At 44.4% G+C, this 24,122-nt stretch overlaps 3 protein-coding genes across 3 annotated transcripts in view; 1 reads left to right on the plus strand and 2 right to left on the minus strand.

The window, feature by feature from the left end:
• LOC6548102 (ERI1 exoribonuclease 2) overlaps positions 1-24,122 on the minus strand; it is a 99,716-nt gene that overhangs the window by 27,143 nt on the left and 48,451 nt on the right. Inside the window, exon 2 of the mRNA XM_026981160.1 lies at positions 4,553-4,646. The gene's annotated coding sequence lies outside the window, so the exon portion shown is untranslated. The remainder of the gene's footprint in view (positions 1-4,552; positions 4,647-24,122) is intronic.
• Positions 9,280-10,320, plus strand: LOC6548381 (serine/threonine-protein phosphatase alpha-2 isoform). The gene has a single exon (XM_001975104.3). The coding sequence runs from the start codon at positions 9,280-9,282 to the stop codon at positions 10,318-10,320; it is 1,041 nt and encodes a 346-aa protein (XP_001975140.1).
• LOC6548380 (transmembrane emp24 domain-containing protein 2) lies at positions 16,844-17,673 on the minus strand. Its single transcript, XM_001975103.3, has one exon. The coding sequence runs from the start codon at positions 17,566-17,568 to the stop codon at positions 16,957-16,959; it is 612 nt and encodes a 203-aa protein (XP_001975139.1). The 5' UTR covers positions 17,569-17,673; the 3' UTR covers positions 16,844-16,956.

Here is a 24,122-nt window from a genome sequence, read left to right on the forward strand (position 1 = left end):
GAGGTGCAGTAGGGAGGCCATAGAGATTGAAGTGCCAGCAAATTTATGGAATACGAACATTTCCTATTTTTCCTATTTTCCTCTCCACTTTTTTTTGTTGATTTACTTTTGCTCTGCGCAAATTGAATCAAATGCAATGGAAAAGGGGGGCCGACGTAAGGGAGTGGGGCCTGGCGAAAGCCTGTCAAGGATTTGGTTGCCGAGCTGAAAGGCAAACGAAGTTTTGTTCCAGCGACAATTTGTCGTCTAGTTCCTGCAGCCAAAGCAAAAGCCAAACCTGATTCTGAACCTGACAAGATGCGAAATATTTTATCATATACGTGTATAGATGGGGCACAGGCCAACTGACAATGAACAAGGCAAATACAAACAGAGCAGACAATCCGAATCAGAATCAGTGAATGTCAAGCATACTTTAATAAGTTTAGTTAACAGAAAGTCAACCAAAAAGGACAACTGAAAAACGACAGGGACTTAAACCGGGAAACGAATAAAGGAATTTCCGAAGTGAGTAGCTGGGTAACTAAGTCAACTTGCGGGGGATATAATAATGTTTACAATCGCTAGTTTACATGAAAATCGTTAGAAATATAAAGGACAAAATGGACTGACCAACTTGAATCACTTTCACGTATAAATATTCTTCAGCCGCAAATTTGATACCCACGAGTGCGCCGAATCATTTTATATTTATTTGTGCCGCGAGATTATCGTAATTTTCGCCAATTGTATCCTAGCCCGTATAAAATACGAAAGTTTCGTCATGAACGCAGGCTTATATGTATTACAATTCCCTGTCCATTCAGCCGTTCAAACAAGAACCTGTAACAATATAGATGCGGCATTTAAATGTTAATTCTCGTTTAGCGTTGCACACTGCGTATACGTAATATCGCGCAAACTGATTTTTAGTTGTGTGCAGTTGGCGTTGATGCACCACACTCACACAAACACACACGCACCCACGAGTGCACTAATGTGTGTATACACACATGCACACATATATAAACACACTGCTGACCGACCACATTTTGAAGCGAGTTGATTTTGCAGTTCATTCAGCATGTTGACCAAAATTGGCGTGGTTTTAATGTCCCCCATCACCGTTTCCCCCCCTCAACACCCTTTGATATGAAATAAGTTTTAGCTGCTATTTTGGCTATTTTCTTTCTTCCCCATTTGGCAATTTTCGCTTCAGTCCAGAATCCACAGCTCGAAACAATGTGCGGACTATTAGCCAAAATGTTAAATGACACGTTGAATGGTGGTGGGTGTGGGGTGAACTAGTTTAGTTTTTGGGGTTTTGTTAGTACATGATTGGGGTTTTAACTCTTTTGCAGGATTGCTGTGGGCGCTTAACTGGTAAATAAAACAGGGTACAGTTGTGCCCGGCAAAGCAGTCAATTAATTTTAAAGGATTTTTCCCAGCAATGGGGGCGTCGCAATGCCAGAATCTGTTTCCCGTGCCCCAAATCACTCAGTTTCCCAATCAGATCACAAAATCCGCCAGGAATTCCTTTTCAATCTCTCGCCCAGAAATTAAATAGAATTTATCATGGTGCTGCCGTCGAGCGTCTCCAAGGAGCTGCAGCTGCTGGAGGTCCTGGCTGCAGGACCTCGCCTGCAACCGGGCCAAATGGATTATTAAATTTTCATGCTTCAGCTTCGCTGATAATCCGGCGAAACAAACGAAAATTGAAGTGCAACTGGCAGCACTAGAAGCAGCAAAATATAAGGATTCCGGCGAAGGAAAGGGTCCATTCCCCAGCCAATCTCCAGCACATGTCCCTTGGGACAACAGATTTGCTGCTCATAATGATCTGTATCTGTGTCTCACTTTGTAAGTACACTTGGAGTAAGGTAGTCAACACAAAAGATGAAAGAGCAGTCCTAACTAGAAGATGCTTGGAAGATAAGTTAGTTGTATACTATTCTTCATTTGTTACAAAATAGCTTTCGTTTGTCGGTTGCAGTGCAAAAAGCAGTCTTGTTAGTAGTTTTATCCTGGAATTTATTGCGAATTCCGCTGGCCTTTGACTTTTCCTTCGAGTGTACGCATAGTGCACCATATACGAGTATATGTTCTTATGTGCGAGGCGACAGTCCCAGCAAGTATTGCAACTCATTTGAGCCCAGCTCACGGGGCATGTTGCCAAGGCTCTGGTGTAAATTTCAATTTGACTGCCATGGCGAGACTCGCCGCATAAATCATACTTAGTGTCCTAGATGCTGCCCTGTTTTGTTTCCCTGGCTGCTGCTGCTGCTGTTGCTGTTTATCCTTTATCCTTGCTGGCTGCTAGCTCATTTGCTGGCAACAGTTTTTGGCCTTTTGCATTGTGTTCATTGCATTTCTCGTTTAGTCACGCGCCAAAGTCAAACTTTTCCCATTTCCCCCATGAATTATGCATCCCAAACTGGAGGTGTTGCTCCGCTCATAAGCTCGCCGTTTTATTTTCATCTCCGCCGTTAAACGATGATTGATGGCGATGGCGATGGCAATTGCGATTGCCTGGCAAAAAGTACACGGCGATAACTTAATTGCTTTGAATGGAACGTAACCAAAATGCCAAAGGTATCAGGAGGGCGCCATTCGAAGCGGTGACCCGAGTAACAGCGGGGTCACAGGTCACCGTACCGCCATCTCCCCCCACGCAAAACTTCAATTGAAGTGTCTCTGGTTATGGGTGCCCGGGTGTTGACCATGACCATTAACGGCAGCCAAATGTTGTTGCCCGGACAATTGGCCATTAGCTGGGGCGATTTTTCCTATCTCTGTAGCATATGGCAATTAAAGAATGAGCACATGGAAATGGGGGCCACATAACGGGTTAGCCCCCAGCTTATGAGCTGGAAAGATGGAGTTACGTACGTAGATAAATGCTGGGAAGCGAAATATTAAATTCTATTTTCTTTTTAACAATATTGCCAAGCAGTCTTTGAATATTTCCTAAAAGTCAAGCGAAGAAAACGGGTCTCAAGGAGCAGCTGTTCCCTGCTACTTGAGCACTTATCTCTATTTTTCGCTGGGCAAATTAAGTCAGTGAGACAATGGAAAAGCCGCTTACACAATATATGTGGACAAGGGTGCTGGGTTTTCCCGCGCTGCGACTGGAACAGCTGGTGGCTGTTACTAAGGCTACTTAAACGGTGCCACGTTGTTGCCTGTGTTGCGTCTCTTTCTAAAGCAGTCTTCCCGTCTCCCTCTAAGCCTTCTTCTCACACGTCTGTTGTCTGGAGTGGTGAATTATACTAGCGTTTTTAGCAAACGTTTAGAAGCTTTTAATAGCCTCCACACACATTATAGAGCATAAAGACCCCTTGTTTGCTGCTGTCTCCTTCTGGCTGTAGTCCCTTCTCTTTCTTAATTTCAGCGTCTGCCCCTTTCGCTCCGACTCTGTTTTTATTGCTTCTCTCTCTCTTTCTCTCTTTCTGGTCTGTGGCTCAGACATTTCTTTAATTATCCACTTACAATGGCACAAACGAGATAGGCCAAAATAGAAGTAAGGATGCTGTCAACCTCTTAGTTTCTCCCGCTACTTTTTTTCCGCCATCTTATCGCATTTTCTACTGGTTTTTTAGTTGTGCTTCCACTTTTGGGATATCCTCTGGGATTTTTATAAGCTCATTTAGTCGGGCTATTTGCGCTGCTTGCACCTCAAGTGTTTTCAATTTCTCGGGCGCCATTCCTCTGCGTCGGCTACTTATTATCAGCCAGCGGTAAGTTAAGATACTTTCAATAACCGTTAAGTCCAAGGACTTGTCCCTTCCCTCCTTGCCCCCTTCCCGCCGCCTGCCGCTGTTTTCGGGCTAATCAAAACCGAATTAGTTTTGTAAAATCATCATCATCAAGGGGCTTAGTTGGGATGGCCGGGCGTGGGCTGGGTGGTGCTCTGGATGTCCCGACAGCTCGTTAAATCCTTACGCCATTGCCCTGCTCCGGAGCAGAATGTGAGTAGATCCGGCCAGACGAGAATTTAATGCCGTAAATTGACTGCGTGAAATGAGGTTAATGCTCAATAATGCATGCGAGTAAATGCAGAAAGCCGACGGAGCTCGTTTTCCGACTCCGGCTGCAGTGGCTCCTGCTCCTGCTTCTGCCTCTCCTTCTCCGTTCAACTGAGCACTCCGTCCATAACGATGCCCTCTGATCCTTTGACGGTTCCATCTCGTTGTTGTTGTTGTTGTTTTCGTCCTTGTTCTCGGGTTATCGATGCATTGACACTATTGCCTGCCCGCACATACATACATTTGCACATACGTACTTGCGTACGTCCTGCAACAAACAAGCACGAAATCGGAAAAAAATCCTTTGGCGCTCAGGATTTTTCCACCAATAACTTTCGCTCCATGACAGGCCACAAAGCACAGTGGTACATGATTTATGGGTAAGGCAATCGATTCACTCATTTGCCTTACAAGCTCTTCATTATTTGAAGAGCTGTTTGTAATACATATAAAATAAAATCTGATTTTAATATATCTAAACAAGTATGTATTTGGCTGATATTGTATTGGCATAGTTACCATGAATATAAAAATCAATACGACTTACTGCTAATGAGAATATTAAAGTGCTTTGATGGTTGTGTAATATATTTCAGTCTTATTTTCACCCACAGTAACACAGCTGCAATCGGTTCTGAAAGCTGTAAGGTAAACCAAAGAGAAAATCATTAATAAAGCAGCTTAAAATTGCATTAACACTGCAAATTTATACACATGCACATCCGTATAGATTGAGCTCGTTCAGACCAAAAGAGATTTAAAAGTGGAGAAGTTAAACAATTTGTTCGGTCAGAGGGAGAGAGAGAGACAGAGTGGCGGACAAAGTCAGATATGTAGACCGAATAAGGACATGAACTACTTTTCGAAGGGCATGCATTAGTTGCGGACATAATGTCCTGCAAATTGTAGACATTTTTCAATTTAATGAGGTGCTTTACTCTAAATTTCTCACATGCATAAGCTCAAAAAATGGAGTGAGTGAGAGGGCCAAAAGCCAGAAGGAGATGGCTGTGCTAAGTGCATCATTGAAACGGCAATGTCCTGCCCGCTGGTCCGTCTGCCAAGGCCATTAAAATGGTAAATTGTGGTCTGGAAATTGCATCATTCTTTCTGGTCAAAGGGCAGAGCCTGGTCCTATGCTCGGCAAAACCAAGCAGCGGACCAGCGGAGCAGCCAACCAACCTAACTAACCTACTAACTAACATGGCACATTACTCATACGCCGCGTGCTCAATGACTGTCGACTCTCGGTGGATTGCAGCTCCAGTACATCATTATCCGCTCGCTTATCGCTCCCAGGCCCGACTTCATCCTACACAACTGGCTGTCCCATTCCACATCCCCTTTTAGCCAGAAGCCAGGAGCATCTTATCCACAGGCTCGTCAACGTCAAGTGCCTGGCACTCGGTGTCTTTGGTAAATTCTGCCCGCCAAAAGAGGATATCACACGGAGGACTCACTGTCTATGTCTGTGTCTCACTCTGAGTTTGTGTTTGCGTCTCTGCAGTTGCATGTGTCAGGCGACTGCTAGAAGTCAGCCAAAAGTAGGCAAAACCTTTTGAGGGCCGACTACAGGCAGATGTGCTTCACTTGAAATGCAGACCTAATAAATATTAGGTTTATTAAGGAGAACAATTAGAACGTTGCTTATGTGCTGGTTTCCAAAACAAATGCTTTCGGGGTAAAGAACGATTTGAAGTTCGTTTTACCGAGGCTCCACTGTACTGCCTGGCGGCAGGCGAAGTGTGAAACGTGATGGAGGAGAAAAGAGTGAAAGGACGATAGCTGTGTCTATGTCTCACTAAATCTTTGTGGCATTTATTTTGCCAGCTATTTTCAGTGATTTACTGTTGGCACACACATCTACACTCTCTTTCGCGTTCTGAGATCATCTTTCAGTTCGTATTTTCCTCTCAAACACAAACTTCAAGTTGGGGCCACACCACTCGACAAAGTGTTAATGAGCATCCACACCCACACACCCACACGCACACGCACACACACACACACACTTCAATATATTGCGCCCTGGTTGCTTTCATTATACGTGCTATTTTCGCAGCGGGCCACAGTGCGTATGCGTAATTTTTGTCACTTATGTAGTTTGCAGTTTGACAACGAGTCCCGACTTCACCCAAGTGTCAAGTGCTTGCAGCAGATTTTAATTTCGGCCACTTGATGTCTGGCTGGCCCCCGCAGCGTTTCCATCCCGTTTGATGTGTGTGAAATAAAACAAGGAGGAAAAAATGTAAAACCGGAAGGAATTAAATTAAAATTTTAATTAAAACAAGCTCCTGTCTTCAGATTCCTCCACCCATATTCCGGCCACTCGGCGCAAACAGCTTTAAGCTTCGGGCCAATTTAATAAGTGGACCAACGTGGCTAGGAGCTATTTCCCTGAGGCTGTCAGCGAGCTGTTGGAATACGGTTCAATTGACTACTTTACGAGCGCTCCTTAATGTTAACCGATGCCAAAGGATGGCTCATTACGGCTCAACTGCAGGTCTTCCACTTGATAGTTATGCTGAGCAGGTCAGCTTGTAAAGTGTTTATCGTTGAGATTCCTTAAACACTATTAACTTGGTTCACCAAGTTAAGTCAAGTTCTTTAAGTTGAAACTAGTTTGACTGAAATTACCTACTCTGCTGTGAATTTTCCGGTATTTAATAATTTGGAGCCTGTCGAATCACACATTTTTGTGGCTGGTGCCATAACTAGCTGGTTACTAAAGAATTTTACTTATTAAATACGATAAAATTACAAAATGTTGTCAAAAAACAATTTCATTGTGGTCTGACGCCCAGCTGGAGCTGCGACCCCCAAGGACTTGTTTCCCACTCCCCGAGAACTGGTCGCCTATAGTTCTGTTCCGTTCAGTTCAGTTCAGTTCAGCACCATCATCATCATCACCATCACTGCCATCAGCTAATGACCCTGGAAAATGGCCAAAACAAACGATAACCGAGGCAAGCCCAGCAGGGAACTTGTCTGGTAAGTAACGAGGATTAAAGTCGGCTTCCAGCAATTTCCCAAGTCATAAATAATATTTCAATAAATTTATATTTACCCTGGCCCCCGTTGAGCGCTTAATTGTGTTGCAATGACAATGTCACCGCCGGTCAGCTGATAGTTTTGTGTCCTTAATGTGGCAACAACTGGTCTGAAAAGTGTGCCATGCAACCGTGTTGCACATTTCATTTAGATTAAGTCGTTCTGACAGCAATTTTGCAGCACACCTAGGTTGCCTCATAACGCCGCGCAGTACAATGCAATGGGGCAAGCAAGCAGCAAAGGGGAAAATCCAATGAAAACGTAATAATTGAATTGATTTCTTTCATTCGGCATTCCTCCACCATTCACCCGCTTCTAGCTGGATCCGCTTAGCAGATTTACTCGCTCTGCTCTCTGTTCACGTCTTTTGTTTTCGCTTGCCAATTTTTGCTGGCCAGCGAAATGAAAATTGAAAATTGAATATTTCCGGCGACACAATGGGATGGCCGCAACAAAGGCAGCGACAACAGCAGCTGGGAAGCAGTTCTGCTGACCTAACCACACACCCTTTTGCACTCTCCCCGGTTTTTCCGCCCCCCTCAAATCCAAATTCAAGCGTGCGATTTTGCTCCTCTTCTTCTTTGCGAGTCGAAAATTGCATTGCTGAGGTAAAAATGGGGAGCTGCATTGCGGAGAGGGTCGGAAAATATGGCAGCAAGCGGAAACGGAAATAAGCCAAGCGCCTTTGACTGCTTCAGATTTCGAAAAACAGTTGAAAGCTGTTCGACTTTGAGTCTCCGATGGGGCGATTGAGTTGAAGTTCCTTGAAATTGGTATTTGGATGGAAACGAAAAGAGGGAAGACAGTCGTCTTAATATATTTGACTATAAAGTCGGTGGTATAAAGTATAAAATCTGGTAACATTTGAAATTGAGTTCATTACAGCTTCCATGACGCATTGTGTGATTTTGCTCCCAAATGCTGCTTCTAAACCCATATAACATAGTCACATAGTCACACTAAGTACCCATATCGAAAAGAACGATGGGGATTATCCCACTTTGGCCACAATTTAATTACATTTGCCGCACAAGGGAACGCTTCAAAGCTGCCGCAGCGCATTAGAGAACCGCTGGGGCATTGAATTAAACTGACATTAAAATAGATTCCGAATGGTGGCTGAGGAAAAAATGCAAACAACCCAGGGAGTGGGCGAGGAAATGGGTTTTTCCCGGGCCATGCATTAAATCCACCACAGAAAACAATGCACAAATCCTATTTGAGCGCCGCTTGCAATTAAATACATTCTGGGCGGGACAAATGGGTCGGTGGGCTTCAAAGTTGCCAGTGGTTTTTAGGTTGCCCGAGTGGTAAAACACACACGAGTCCCCGGGTGGAGCCACTACATCCGGAAGTACACAAATCGCATAAAACCCAAAAGGGTGGCGATGGGGACACAAGGAGCTGCTGGGTCCGAACTGAGATCTGGGAGCTGGGCGCAAAAAAAGAAGAGGAGTGACATAAAAAGCAAACAGTGTCGACACTGATTCAAAAATGTATTCAAAATGCGCTCCGAGAACTGCAGGACAGCGTTCTGGGCTGGGAAATAAAGGATTTTTCGGGATTTCGAGCGGGAACTTAAAACCCAAAAAGCTCTTCGCTCTCGCTCACTCTTTTAAGCCGCATTACAAGTGCAGGAAGCCTGTGATCCGGAATTACGAGTAGCCAAAATGCAGCTGGGTCCCCGATTCGTGGCCAAAAGTGGCAAAAGGGGTGAGTGGGTGGCGCCTCCCACGCGGTTCAAGGGTCAACAGCGAGTAAACAAGCAACTTTGCTGCGCTTTTGCCCTGTTATCGAAAGCGTACATTTAAATGTTTTCTGTCTCTTTGTTTTTGCCAAATTTATGCCAAGTGTCTGATAATTGAAACGGTCGCGGGGCAAAGGATAGTGCCAAAATGGCATCAAATCGAATCGAAATTCAGGAAAGAGAACAAAAATTGCTAAAGTAAATGGAGTGAAAAATGCACCCAAAACTACCAAGTTTGGAAGTGCAGTTTTACACCAATGCGAAGTTAAACACTTAGGCTTTGCGGAATAAACTACGCCAAGTCACTACTAATAGTTTGTAATATATTTCGGCTAAGTTATGGGAAAGCGAGAAGGCTTTGTTTTGTGTATCCGTTCTGTGTGAAAGTTAACTTTTGAAAACTTGCTAGGCGTACGCAAGTGAGCATTTCAAAACCCTTTCAAACGCTCCATTAGAAGTTAAGAATTCAGAAAACGATGTCTCGTCGTTCGACCGCTTTATCTACTGGTAAGGAGTACTCCAGGGAAGAGAAGAACCGAATGACCCAATTGGACATTATTATCAGTCAGCTGAAGACGCAGGCGGTTGGAAACCGGAAGGCGGGCAATTTGAGCGAGTCCACCCTCACATACGTATGCGATGCCAGCCGGGAACTGTTCCTGTCCCAGCCGATGCTCCTGGAACTGAGTGCTCCGGTGAAGATTTGCGGGGATCTGCACGGGCAGTTCAAGGATCTCCTGAGGATCTTTCAGCAGTGCGGCATGCCGCCGCTGTCCAACTTCCTGTTCCTTGGCGATTACGTGGATCGGGGCCAGAGCTCCATCGAAACTCTGGCCCTGCTGTTGTCCTATAAGCTTCGCTATCCGGAGAACTTCTTTTTGCTGCGCGGCAATCACGAGTCGGCGGATCTGAATCGGGTGTATGGCTTCTTCGACGAGTGCAAACGACGATATAGCATCAAGTTGTGGCGCTCCTTTGTAGATTGCTACGACTGCATGCCAGTGGCCGCCATCGTGGCCGATCGCATCTTCTGCGTCCACGGCGGACTGAGTCCGGATCTGAAGAGCCTGGACGACATCCGCCGGCTGCATCGCCCGACCGATGTGCCCAACGATGGGCTGCTGTGCGATTTGCTCTGGTCGGATCCGGACGAGTCCACCGGCACGTGGGCGTCCAACGATCGGGGTGTCAGCTACACCTTTGGTGTCAACATAGTGGAGGGCTTCCTCATGCAGCACAAGTTCAACCTGATTGTCCGCGCCCACCAGGTGGTCGAGGATGGCTACGAGTTCTTCGCCGACCGCCAGTTGGTCACCATATTCTCCGCCCCCAACTATTGCAACATCTTCGATAACTGCGGAGCTGTTCTGGTGGTGGACGCCAAGCTGGTCTGCCACTTCGTCATCATCCGTCCAAGGCCCTCTATTCGAGCCACGGGCTTTGAGTCGGATAGTGGATCAACCGCTGCGACGGCCAATGGACCACCGCCCTCCATGAGGGAGAAGAGGCTTTATTAGGTTTGATTGGACAAATATTTCGAAGCTAGATATTATGTGCAACAGTAGTTATAGTGCATGTGATTTATATATTTTTCCGGGTTACCTTAGAATTATACCTGTAATTTAAAAAAAAGCTAAAACTACAGATAAATCGTTTTTAAAATGTGAGATAACTGTGGTAATATCGTAAGTGTTTTTATTGGTTCAATTGCTATGGCAATTTACATATACTCCATGTATTTATTTTTGAATCGATTATTTTGCTTTTAATTGCGGCTCAATCGAAGGACAATTGAAGGTCGGGCAGCCCCCAAAGAAGAGTGTAATAAATCTTCATTTAAATTTAATTAAAATTCCCAATGACCGAGGGGGAGGAGCAAAGACGGCGTGTTGCGAATGGGGACACAAATAGGGGCGAGTACAAGAGGCGGGGTCAGAGGTTAACAGCTCGACAGGCGAATGAGGTGGCGGTGGCAGCTTTTGTTTGACTTTGTAAAACGTCTACCTGGCCACACTTTATGCCAGGGAAAATAATTCCGTGCGCAAATATTTAAATGTGGCCAACGGGAGAAGCCGGTGGCGCAGAGGGCGGTGGGTTTCCATTCTGTCGGCCCGCAGGCAAAACTCATTTTGTTTACAAAAACCTGGCATCGTAATTTATACATTCATGTGTGTAAACATAAACAAAAGGTTGCTTCCAAGGCAAGGAAAAGCGCCAGCAGGTGAAACTGTGGGCGGGGCGGGCAAAGAAAATAACTTTAATAATCTGGGAAAACACAAATACCATCCGAGTATGGGTGCGTTTGTGTAATTACGCACAGGGCGTGTGTGTGTGTGGGTGTGTAGAAAAACAAGCAACTGTCTGCACAAATATTTATTATGTGTTCAATTGCAATTGCCAAAGGCAACGGCAAAATGAGGGCGGCGTACGAGGCGTATGCGTGATTTCTGATGCACAGCCGGCACATAAATCACATAATTGCGGATGCCTGCGGCCATTTTGAATTGTAATTAATTTGTAATTTTTTGTACATATTTATCGAACCATTCTATCCCATTTAAATCAATTATGCAACGATATTGTTAAATATTTTATGGCCTGTGTACGTTATGAATAGCAAAGGTAACCCATAAGTATGCAACAGTCGCTAAAATTTTTATGATATCGAGGCCCTTTGATGTTGATTCAATATTGATCAAAGTACGGCCCACCTTTTCGCACTTTCCAGATTTGTTTTTCGCACTTCTCTCGCTTACATGGGCCTAATAAAATATAAAACGAAAGCTGAGGGAAGCCAAGGCACTTGCCTTTATGGGCAACAAAAAGACTTTATGTCTGCATTTCGGGCGTAACCCAAAAAAGAAAGAAAGGCTGAAATTAAATGGCAATGTAAGAAATGCCGAAACGATATGGGGCCACTTAAAGGTGGCTGACAGGTGGGGAAATGCCTTCCAACAGGCCAGATGATGTATAAAAATGTCAACAGCAACAAGAGGCAAACTTGTAAGTGTCAGGACGAGATGCGGAAAACTTTACCAAATGGTGTCAAAACATAAAACGAAAATTAAGCAAAATAAAAAAGAAAAAAGGCACATCGCGACGTTTTTTTTTATATTTTTAGTGGCCCTACCTCTGGTCCTGACACCTGCGCACATCCTTGAGGATGGCCAGGAAATGAGAAAATAAAGAGAGCAGCGGCAGGACACTACCTGCACCTGAAGCTGATGGTTGATAGCCATAAAAAATACCCCCACCTTTCTTTCCGACCATCTTAAAACTCAGCCGTTACCGTTATACTTAAAGGTTATGGGGGCACGTTACGGTGGGTGGGTCTCGCAATCTGCAGTGGAGCGCAGCGGTCCGTGCCGCAGTTGCTCCGCCCGCCCCGCTCCGCAATCTGATTGGCATGCGAAGGTCGTCGCCAGCAGTCCACGCGATGAGTCGCCCCCGATGATGACCACTTTGGGCAGAAGTGGGTGGCTTTGTGACATAGGGCAGAGGAAATAACCATTCCTAACCGATATTCATTTGTTTTTGGTATTTACTTTGTGATAAATGGCAGAGCGAAAAGCCAGGAGCGTCAAATCAGACTATTTTCATAGTTTTTTTCATATTTAATATAAATATTCAGTATAAACAATTTTGATTGTCACCTGAAAGTCTTAGGGATTATATGGCTTTTCCACTGTGTACCCTCATTATCCTTTGCCAAATTTCCCGCTAACCGATTTGGTGGCGTGCTTGCTTACGTAATGCCGCATCAAAACACGGACTTTGTTGTTGTTCTCCACGACCACGTGCGATTCGAACTGCGAACAGCTGTTTAGGCGTAAACAAAGGTCAGATGGTTCGGGAGAGCCAGAGTGATTTCTCAGGAGAGAGCGTTACGCACAAATCAGAGCTTTCACGCTCCCCGGAAACGGGCTGTACCGTTTCGCTCAGTTTGGCTCCTCGGAAAATCAGCTTCACTTTCATTCAGAGCTTCAGCTTCGTTTGCCGCTCGTCTCGTCTCGGTTCGTTTTCGCCAGAGAAATCTCAAATAATCGCCAGTTTGCCGTGGCAAGTCGAAGCCTGAGGTCGTGGCGTCGCGGTGACTTTAGCTCGGATTCGTACATACACACGTGTGTGTGAGTTCAACGGATTTCGCCAAAGCAGCTCATTAAATTCGCGCTCAGTTCGTCTGCAAAAGTCAGCAGAAGCGGTTCGGAGTGCTCCGTAGTTTCAGCGTGTATAAGGTGTTGTGCTTGTGGTGCGTGTTGCTCAATTGTGTAATTGCAATGGATGTCCTTCGTTAAGATTAAATATTAAATTTTCAATGCTCAATGCTCAATGGTCTGTGGGACGAGCTCGGCGGCAGCTTAATGCCTCGCATATCGTAGGACTCTATGGCGGCTACTTGAATTTTTATAAAGTGCCTCCGCAAATACAAAATAAGGATAAAACAAATATAAAAGGAGAAACGCGTGCCACATCCGTCAATGGCCATCAGGATGTTGCCCTACCCATTTATATTCGTGTGGATTTCGCTCGGTTGGCTTTTGTTTTTGTCCCTGTGTTATTCTTTTCCAGTTATCGTCCCTTTTTCGCCATATGCCACATGCCACAACTGAATTTGCCCCGACTTTGATTTTTATTGCCGCCGCATTTCGGTTGCTTTTTGTTGCTCCCCTTCGAAGCGTTTGCATAAATAATTGAATGCGCCTAGAGGTGCAATAAAAACCCGTGCGACCCATTGAAGTATTGAAATATTGAACCAGCTGTACCCACAAAACGACCCGCCACGAATCCTTCGAGTTGACCAAGCAGGCATTCATCATTGAAATAACCGTGGCTTATATTTTTAATAGACCGAATGAGTTGGAACGGAATGCGTCTATCAAACAATTAAAAAACTGCACATACACGTAAACGTGAAATAATTCAATTCTTGTGTTGAATGAACAAAACTGCAAATCATTTAACTTCATAAAAGAAAATACTTTCATAAATATTAATGACAGACGATGGCAATCGTGAACGCTTATTGCGTAACCATGGCTATTAAAAATCCCATGTAATACCCAGCTTTATTCTAGATTACAAAACGATGTCACCGTTTCCCTTTTCCACAAGGTCTGCGTCAATCTCCCCCAAAAAATCCCCCTTTAAAGGTATTTCAAAGCAAAACAAGTGAAAAAACGTAACCAAAATATTTCAGCCACATTTTTCTTGGCTGACTCACGTCGCCAGGTTGCAGCACCGGATCCTGATCCTGGCTGTGTTGGTGGCTGGTGTGGGTCCGTGTCCTTTTTGGCTCGATGGTTGGTTGACCTCCAGGCACCACTAATTGCTGCAATTTTTCAAGCTCCACAGAGCGTCGGTAGCCCTTAGTTGGCTGCCAGAAAAAAAGTATTTTGGCTTTGCATTCCTTTTTTTTGGCGTTGCCAATTTCCATGGAAATGCAACTGTGAATTTTTGATATTTATCAGCCAAAAAATGAAAAGAATATAGAAAAAGCAGCTGAAGAGTAAGCTGGAGCTGCGGTCGTCCTCGAAAAGTCCTTGACATGTTGGCCTCTTCTAATGAAGAATGATTGCCAACAGTTCGCCTCCCGGGATTTTACTCGTTTTTCAGTTCCCCATGGATTTCCATGACTAATGATGACCAAACAATGAGCCATTAAAAGATGGCAAAAAATATGTTGACCATGAATAAAAAATCAATTATAGAGCAAACTGCATTTTAATTAATAGCAAATATGGCCCGCTAAATGCGCACAATAATAATAATAAGAGAGATAAAGGAAAATGCATTGCAATTATCAAACAAAAAAGCCTAACACAAATATTTGACGAAAATTTCACACATTGCTGTTTTTCTTTCGAATTCAAATCAATTTTTCAGTAGAATATGCAATGAACGAATAAAATAAATAGGTGCTGAGAAATATATAAACGGTAGTTGTGCAAGTGAAGTGCCAAAACCAAAATGCCCCAAAGCAAACGCTCCAGCGAATTGTGGAATCAATACCGACACCAAAACCGAAACAAAAACCAAAGTCAAGCATCCAGTGGAGTCGTCCGTCGTCCAACGATGGGGCGGAACAAAGGAGCTGCCGCCGGATCAGGAGCACTCAACTGTGGCCTGTTGATGCTTCTGCTGCTCCTCCAGCTGGTGGGTGAGCGCCTGGCGACGCCATCGCCATCCTCGATGCAGGCGCCACAGAAACGAGGTAGGTGCCGCCGCATACACAAACGAAAAACAGGTTCCCTTGGGAATTCCTTAACACTTTTCTTAACCCATTTTACCAATGCCACAAGCCATAACATGGCAATGAAATTACTCATTATTTTGTTTAACTATTACTCGGCTTATTGAAAATCTCATATTTGCAATGATGTAATCGGGTAAAGCGGGCTGTGCTAAGTGAGCTCTTTGATGTAAATAAGTTTAAGTAAACATACGAAAGTACTTAAAGTGAAGTAAATTCCAAAGAGTAACTGTGCCCCCTTTCAGAGAATTTTTTGTAGTGCAACCACTGTGGTTCCAAATGGCAAATAAATGTCAAATAACACAACCCTAACCCCTCTTCCCATATGGCTCGTGTGTTTGCTGTGTTGTGGGTAAATACTCGTAGGCAGGACAAAAGGCGCTCCACGTTGCGTATACGCCATGTTGCCATGGCAGCCGCGACGCCTGTGCTGCTGCCATTGTTGCTCCAGCTCCAGCTGAAGCACTAGACCCGATGCCCCTGCCCATCTGAAGCTCGGGCTGAGGCTGAAGCTGAGGCTGGGACTGGTGGCAGTATTTTATTAACATTACATTGCTTTCAACTCGGCCTGACATAATAGAAAATTGAATTGCCACGATGGCTGTGTGGGAGTACCGAGCTGGGGGAACTTTTGAGCCCAGAGCTGCCCAAGGGCAACCACTGCCTTTAACCCCGACAGCTCTGCAAGTAATGCAATTAAGTGAACAGCTCTGAAGGATGCAAAACATAATTGAGGCTCGGGCGCCATGAGGTCTTGACAGGCGATAATGATGAGAGATGATGGGCCATCGGAATGTTGAGTAGCATCTGGCGGAGAAATCAAAGTGCGAAGTATTTCCTTGCAAGGGTTAATATCCTGTTTTCTTTTAACTCTCTATATGTCAAACAATTTAGCTGCCTTTATAAGCAGTCGTGAGTCGTGTTTTATATTTCAAGAAGGGCGATGACTAAAATTTTAATATACATGCTTGCCTTGGAGCAACCAGAGAATGTAAATTTGAAATAATATTCTTCGAAAATATCCTTGAGGGAGTCGGGCTTTCTCTCGGCCAGTTAGCTTTCTCCCGACCCCAGTTGCCTTCCCTGCTTTGCCCTACGAACTTTATTTGCGTGGTGCTCCATTGGATGGCAGGATACTTGCACCACATTGGCCCCGTTCCCAACTCGCGCGTCCTGCTCCCCGAACTTTTGCTTTCATTTGACGCTGGGGAACAATATTGTACCAAAGCGGGTGTCCTTTATTCATTCTTCTTGCGCCACCAGATGCCGCGTCTCGAGAGCTCCCACAACATGCTTCATTTTATTATGCAACAGCCAACGAAAAAATGTAGGGAAAACTTGCTACTTTATAGGGCAATACATATACACCAATAGCGCGGGAATAGAAAAACAACAAAAAGAGGAGCGGGAAAAACTTGACGCGACATTGTCGTAAATAAGAGGCAAAAACTTTGCCTTTGTTTTGCCAAGGCGCAGAGAAAGCGGCGGGAGAAAGTTGTGAATGAATATGATAAGTTTCCGACTCGACTGGTGTATTGGCCATGTGTGGACAACCGTCATAAATTTCCACTACTAATCCAATGCGTGGCAGACTATATAGGTGAAGTGAACTTTATGGATACTTGAACCAGCCCCCAGGACGTAGAAGTTTTATGGTTTGTGAAGCGTGAAATATGCAACAAATTGAGGGGAAAGCAAAGCCACAAGGAACGACCAGCAGATACATTTTCACCACTTTCCCAGGCTTAAGCTTGTGATGGCTAGTTATAATCAAGCAACCAAAACGAAAGTGAAATGAATAGATCGATGCTTTTCTTTGGAACAATATTAAGAAAATGTTATGCTATGACATGCAGATTGTGAAATCCTATAAACTTCCATTCGCGACTCCTCGACTTGCAGTTCAAACCACGCGCTTGACTTCGAAGAAATTCTTGAGGTAGTATACCTCCAGAATCGCCGTGATGATCAGCAACATGGGTCCAAATATAGACCACGCCAGTACCCGGAGTTCCACCATATCGCTGACCTCCAAGTGGCCGCGATAGCGGAAGTGCATGTATTCCTGCTCCATCTTCACGGCTCCCAGTTTGGCGGAGAGCTCGTTGATCATCGACTGGACGGCTGTCTGCTCGATGACGTCGTCCCCCCGTTTGGAGGAGTCCATATAGAACTCAATGGCCCTGGCCACGTGAAACTGGAACATAAGGATCTTGGGAGTCAGCGTGGACATTTTATTGTCGAAGCACAATTGGTACTGGCCCTCCTTCATGGCCGTGAAGGTGAAGCTGCCCAAGGTGTCCTGCGCGGAGTGGTGCAGGCGATCGTCGTCGGGTCCCGAGATCTCGACGCCCACATCCTTGAAGCCGCCTTCCATTACCTCGAAGGACATGGTCACCTTATCGCCGACATTGGCGCGATCGTAGAAGCACATCTCCTCGTGGGCGTCCACGGTAATGATGAAGCCACTAGCCGCTTGTAAAAGCGCCAACACAAAGACCATTACTGACAGCATCTTCAATTTATTTACTTCGTTTTGCGTCCCGGACTCAAAATATATTAGTATATATACATAAATCCAATGTATATTTATACTGAGATTGAAAGATGTTATTCTCCCGACCACTGCCATCCGAACTGAATAATTGAATGCCGTGCTAATTTAACCAGCTTCGCTTCATTATCGAGCTGCCTTTCCACCGACTTTGGCCCACTTTGCCCCACTTTGGCCACTTGGCCCACTCTGCAAACACCCTGCAAATCAAATTAAGATGATAAAAGCAAATTGCAAATTGTCAGATGGCCGCCCCCAAAGTCGCCCCTTGGCAATGCATATTTGATGTTATCGATTCCTTGGCCCATCAATTGTCAAAATGTCATGCATTTTTAATGCCATCTGGGCGGGCGGACACGCATTTGGATTTTCCGCAAATCATTCTTCTTGCTCTTTCAGTCGCCCATTGAAAGCTGGATTGCAGTTTTTGTGCCATAAATTTCAGTTCAAAATGATGGACGTACTTTAAAATTTTACAAAATTTGTCCATTGTTTTCAGCTGGAATTTCAGTGCTTTGTTTATTTCTGTTGATTTTCAGAAAATGGTTTGCGTGAATGGAATCAAAGCTGTTGCTGATGTAATTTCACTAATTACCGCGTAATTTTTCGCCAAAAGTATTGCACTAGTCGCAGTAATAACTGTAGTAACAAGATATTCTTTCAACTTTCCATAACATTTATGCAGTTTTACAATAATGTATTAAATTGCATGGAAATTCGTTCTGATTTTAGCCGTGTTTAGTCATGTGAAACCACCGAATTTATCGCCATTGCAGCCAGAAGTCAGCGAATTGATTCAATTGCGATAAAAATTAAGTTCTCCCAACAAATTGTTTATCATCCGGAAAGCGTCGTCCCTTAGCCATTCACACTTTATGTCGCACCTTAAAACAATTTTACGAGTCGTCAATTCGACGGGCGGGAAACTCCTTCAACTCCACACAGACTTTCAACTATTTGCAAAATGTTCTCGCGCCCGCGCCCTCTCTTTCGCACCCAGTGCTCCTATCTCTTTCTGTGGAAACATTTTACAACTATTTGCTGTGTGCCCCATTTAAACATTTTTTTTCTGCTCAGCTCTGCTCTTCTTGTTTTGCATGGATTCTTTTCTCGCCAGTTCTTTTGGTGCGCGCACTTCTGAATATCCTTTATGATATTCAATTTCAAATTCTAATGCTTTAAGCGATTAAGTACACGCTTTACGCCACTTAACTCCATGTCGTCCGCTTTAGACGGTGTCAGTTGTTCCGCTGCTCCACCACTGCTCCCATCCAGATCCTATCCAGTTTCCTCCCCTCCCAACCCATCCGATTCGCGGTATTTGCCAACTTCAGTTACTTTAGGCGCCGGCAACACTTGACGCTGTTTCTGTCCCTGCCCCTGCCTACTGTGCACTCAGAAAAAAACTTCAAACTAAAAAACTCGAACTAATGAAGAGCAATAACTAGAGAGTTTGCGTATTCGCACCATGAACAGCTGGTTCTTTTCAAAGAGGACAATGAATAGTTCCCCGGGCATACAAGTTTCCTCTCAGTGTGCTCCAGCCCCCGATCTTTTTTCTACCCCACCCGCCGTGTCGACATGACATCGACGCTCTTAAGTGCCAGTTCGAGTTGGCCCCGCCACTGGATTTCCCTTTTTTCTATTTTTGTGTGCCGTGCTCAAGGACTTTTTGCTGGATATTTCATGTGCGTGCAGCGGCTTAGCAGCAGATGTGCGTGTAGGTGGAGCTCTGGGTGGATGGAGTTCCAATGCCCGCGAGGAGTGGATGCGGGGGACAGATTTCGACACGGCGTGGGCTTGGCTTGTCTGTTGCCAACGATTGGGCCTGACTTAAAGCTCCTTAAATTACGTATACGCCCCGGCGGTCAGTCAGTCGACAGCCTGAGGATAATAGCCAAGCGATTTTCTCGTCCAATTTTCTTCTTTATGCCTGGGATGCCGTCTTTGTCCTCCTATTTTGCATTTTCTGCATATATAGTTTTGGTACCCCTCGCCTAGCGACGGCATCTAGTCAATTATATTAATACCGCTGGGGGAAAAAGTGGCTAGGAACTCACGTCATTTCGGCTTTGAGCTTCTCCTCTGTCCTGTTTTGGTATCCTCCTCCCAGAAACGTTCTTTTGTGACCAGGCCATTCGTGCGTGCTCTAATTTGTTTGCAACTCTACGTGTGTGTTCCTTGTTGATTGCCACTCATGTCCCCACATCCCAGCCAAGCTCACCCGGCCGCCCACCAGCCGACTTGGTCCTTTTTTAATGCTCCTTTACAGGTGCAAATGATTCTATTTGGACGCATTTCTCTTTTATATCTCTCGGCATTAGCCCTATTTTTTGCATCGTTAGATGTCGGCCAGTCCTTCAGTAAATGTGGCAATTAATGTGGAAACTACCGATGAAAACTTCTCTTGTAAGAGAATTTTTGAATAAAAAATTAAGCCCTAAAAAGGCTGCACTGAAACACATAGGAAAAAAACTCTTAAACTCTTTCGAAAAATAAAATGAACTTCACATCATAAAGTTTAAGGTACTGATAGCATGATATGGTAGACTTTATGTTTAAACTTTGTTTTATATGATGTTTTTATGTCCCTCGCTTTTGAATGATTAATTCTTTTAATGCACGTGACTCAGTGATAAAGTATTGTGTCAAGTCTACCATTTCCTGCCTTATTGTAAACGGCTCAAATCTTTATTTGGCAAACAACTCAAAGAAATTGAGGCAAAAGGAAAACAGTTGAACAAGCAAACCAATCGAACTGATAAAAGGGGCCGCATCCTTGCCATAAGCTGCACAGGAATCGTGCTAATCTCCACTTGAAAAACACTTGACGAGGGGTTGGTGGGGCGTTGAATGCGAGGGAAATGGAAAAGCCATGAGCAATGAGCCGAAGGCAGCCTGTGAATGAGCTGTAAAAAGGCTCAAGTATTGACAATGCCTCTGGTCTTCCATGCGATATCTTCCGCCCACTTTCTTCGCACGTGTTTGTGTGTGTATGTGTGTGTAATGGGCTAATGGGCGTGGCAAAAGGGACATGACAACAAATTGGCAAATTTCGTACTTTTTTCAGCTCGTATTTTCTCGATGTGTGTTGGCGTGTTTGTGTGTTTGTGGGGATTTATTTCAATTGAAAGTGCCGCCATGAGCTGTCAACATGAATCCTTGGCCAGACTCTAGCAATAAGTCAGCTAACGAGCTTCAATGAGGCATGCCAAGTATTTCCGGTACACACACTAGCACACAAACGCTCACACACACACACGCACACGCACGGGGAGAGAGAGAGGAGTGCAGAGTGAGCAAGATGGAGATATCAAATAGCTTGGCGTTGCTGCTGCATTTTTGTGTCCCAAAATGTGTTGGCATGAAATTTACATTAGAATTTCCTCTCCTTTCTGACTACAATTTCCCTGCACAAACAAGAAAGCTAGAGAGGCATGCGAGCTCTAAGGACTTTTGGCATAATTTTGTGCAATTTTCCGAGCTGTAATTTGAACAACATTTCGTAGCTAAATTAAATTGCCTGCCATACGATTCTGTTAATGCCTGCATTTGATATTTGCATTTGACATTTGTTGCTAAATTTAATGTTTGTTTTTACTGCCATGCGTATACGTGTACCTTTCAGTACACCCGCTCTCTTCAAATCAATTCCCTTTTGCTAATTGGCATCGGGTTTCTCCGGTTAAACCAACTCAATTAGTCCAAGTTTTTGGGACAAAGAAGTTTCAGACGCTTGCGGCTTTCCAGGGAAACCAAATCGTTTCACCCCTCGGCTAAAAGCGTTCGAACACACAATGGCACTGGAAGAAACAACAAACTTTGTAACCCACAACCTAACCTATTTAGCCTACAGTTCTTAAATCTTAAAAATAGTATATGCTTTTGAAATATCTAATGCACTGTAGATTTGGATACACAGAAGGCCAAACCTAAAATAAGTGGAATTATTTAGAGATAGAAACTTTTTCCGGTGCAGCAACATTCTGGACTCTGTATCCTTGCGAAGCGTTAGACATTTGCAATTTTGCGTCACGCTTGGCAGACAGGCAAAAAGGTTTCAGTGGCTTTTGTGGCTGTCACTTGGCGACCGATTCGATGGCATTTGGACACTGGACTTTGGCATTCATATTGAACGGCTTTCGGCTTTGATTGAACTCAAATGAAGCTTGATGCGGTTAATGGGGGAAATGCCATGGGGAGTGTGTGTATATCAATTATGTAAAGTGCGCAGCCGAAGAAATAATAGAATCAGGAGTGGATTGGTTACGCCCCTCCCCACCCCCGCAAACAGGCGCCATAAATCTTAAATTTCTTAACATAATACTTCGTTTGAAATGCTCTACACACACTCAACTCATTTGGTGTGGCAATTTTATGCCTCGCAGTGCTCACATAAATCAAAGGACAAACTCCATGATAATCACTTCAGCAACGGGGCTTTCAATTAAGAATTGTCGCCTGGCAACAATAACAACAATAGCCGGGCGAAATTTAATTAAATATTCCTTAAACAGCAAACAGCAAGAGCATGACGAGGAGTGAAGGTAGATATGCAGATTGAATTAAGTTTTATTCTTCACGCCCTTTTGCTGAGTTTGTTGGGGGGTAGAAGTGTAATGGTAATGTTTAGCACAAAATAGCAAACGTGTGCGTTACTCACACAAATACTAAAATACACACAAGCACACACACTGACATACACACCAACAGAGCTGGGAAACGCACACATACGCAGACAGACCGACACTTTTGCGGCAGCCACGAAAAATTTAATTTTCACACATTACTTGTGCATACTTGGAAATGCCAGAGGCGAAAAACCGAAACCAAAAACCGAACAGAGAGCACCGACAAACCGAAACGAGCACCTACCCCCCACCTACCTACCCGTGCCCCCTTCCCCCCTCCAACTCCCCACACCACCCCCACCCACATACACAGTCACAATTTAACGTATGCGTGATATTGAAACAATGTGAAAATTGCGCATACGCACAGTTGTGCCACCTCGCACGCATTGTTCCCTGGGCAAGCAAACCAAGTCCTTAGCCTCGTAACCCCACCGGTGAACGGCGGACCCCTACAAAAAATACTTTATTTGATAAGCAAGTCATTTGCATATGGCAAGTTGACATTTCGCTGCGGGGGGATCCTGGGAGAAAGGATGCCAAGCTGTCAGGAGGGCGTGAAATTAGAAACTTTGCCTGAAATCAGCTTCGTGTCGAGTGTGCTGCCTCATTTCGCAGTCATAATAAAGTAACTAGCTGGTGGAGTCGCGAATGAAATTTAAAGTTTCGCTAGCGTGAGTCCCTAAATTATATAATTTAATAACACACTAGTATACGTGTGAGCATCATGGCACATGCTAATCAAATATAAACATACACATACAGAAACTTAGAGCTTAAATACATTAGCAACTCTTTAGGTTGGACAATGTTTTTGGTGCCCTATAAATTACAGCGAATTCGGCACAATGCTAGAACGTAACTATATGCTTTTTGTTTGCATTTATCAATATTTTATCGATTAGGGCGAACATCTAAAATTCCATTAATCTACTTCTCTGCAGAACAAATTGAATACTGGCAGCAAACGCATTTTTTATGACCATAAAAAACAAAGCTTCAATAAACTGATACCCTCGAACAGCAATCCATGTGATTTCCCCTACCCAAAAATGAGTGAAAACCCATTCATATTTTTCCAAACAATTTCTCGAAAGATTCACTGTCAACACAGGGTCTAAAACCAACAAGGACGTACATCATCGGCCATTATATAGCGCCCAGTTAGCCAGGCCAAGCAGGCAGCTTACCCAGATATTTCCCGGTCTCTTACCCCTAACCCCTTACCCCTTATCACTCTACTCTTTCCATTTTTCCCCTTCACCTGTTTGCTCCACTGGCAGTCCAGAATTTTCGGTAGAGGCGACAATATTTTTGCACAATTTCCATTTTATTATTGCACATAACCCAAAATGCCATTTATTTTTACAAGTGCTTGTTGAAGTTTTCTCCATTTCTCTACACTTGCCGGCAGTTATATGTATGTGCAGTATGTGGGAAGGAGAAGGAAAACGAGTGGAGCGAGTGAGACGGCGAAAGGGCAAAAGGGTAGCAACAACAATTGCGATGCCAAACACAGAAATTTATGGTCATTTGGGGAATTTTACGCTTTTTCAGCTTTGGAGCGCCGCATTAAATGCTTACATGTTGATTTAACATCCTGAAGCATGCACAGTTCACAGTTCCCAGTTCCCAGTTCTCTCAGGGTCTTGGAAAACCCCCAACGTTTTCCGCCTTTTCCGCCTTTTCCGCCTCTTCCGCTTTTCCGGGCAACTTAAAATGCTACTTTGCATGCACTCTCGTACTGGCCTCATTTCCCCGTACACCTCCACATACTTCGGCCTTCCGATTCCTTCTGTTTTGTTTTAGCGCGCTCAGACTTCGTTTTCTGCGCTGCAAATCTTTGTTTATTTGCAGCTAAAATGCAAGGATTTATTGTAATTT

Source organism: Drosophila erecta, unplaced genomic scaffold (assembly GCF_003286155.1).
Source record: "Drosophila erecta strain 14021-0224.00,06,07 unplaced genomic scaffold, DereRS2 tig00000092-arrow-pilon, whole genome shotgun sequence".
In the NCBI taxonomy this organism is placed as follows: Eukaryota; Metazoa; Arthropoda; class Insecta; order Diptera; family Drosophilidae; genus Drosophila; species Drosophila erecta.

Coding starts and splice junctions, on each gene's coding strand:
- LOC6548380 (XM_001975103.3), bottom strand. CDS start 17,568: ATGCTGTCAGTAATGGTCTTTGTGTTGGCGCTTTTACAAGCGGCTAGT.
- LOC6548381 (XM_001975104.3), top strand. CDS start 9,280: ATGTCTCGTCGTTCGACCGCTTTATCTACTGGTAAGGAGTACTCCAGG.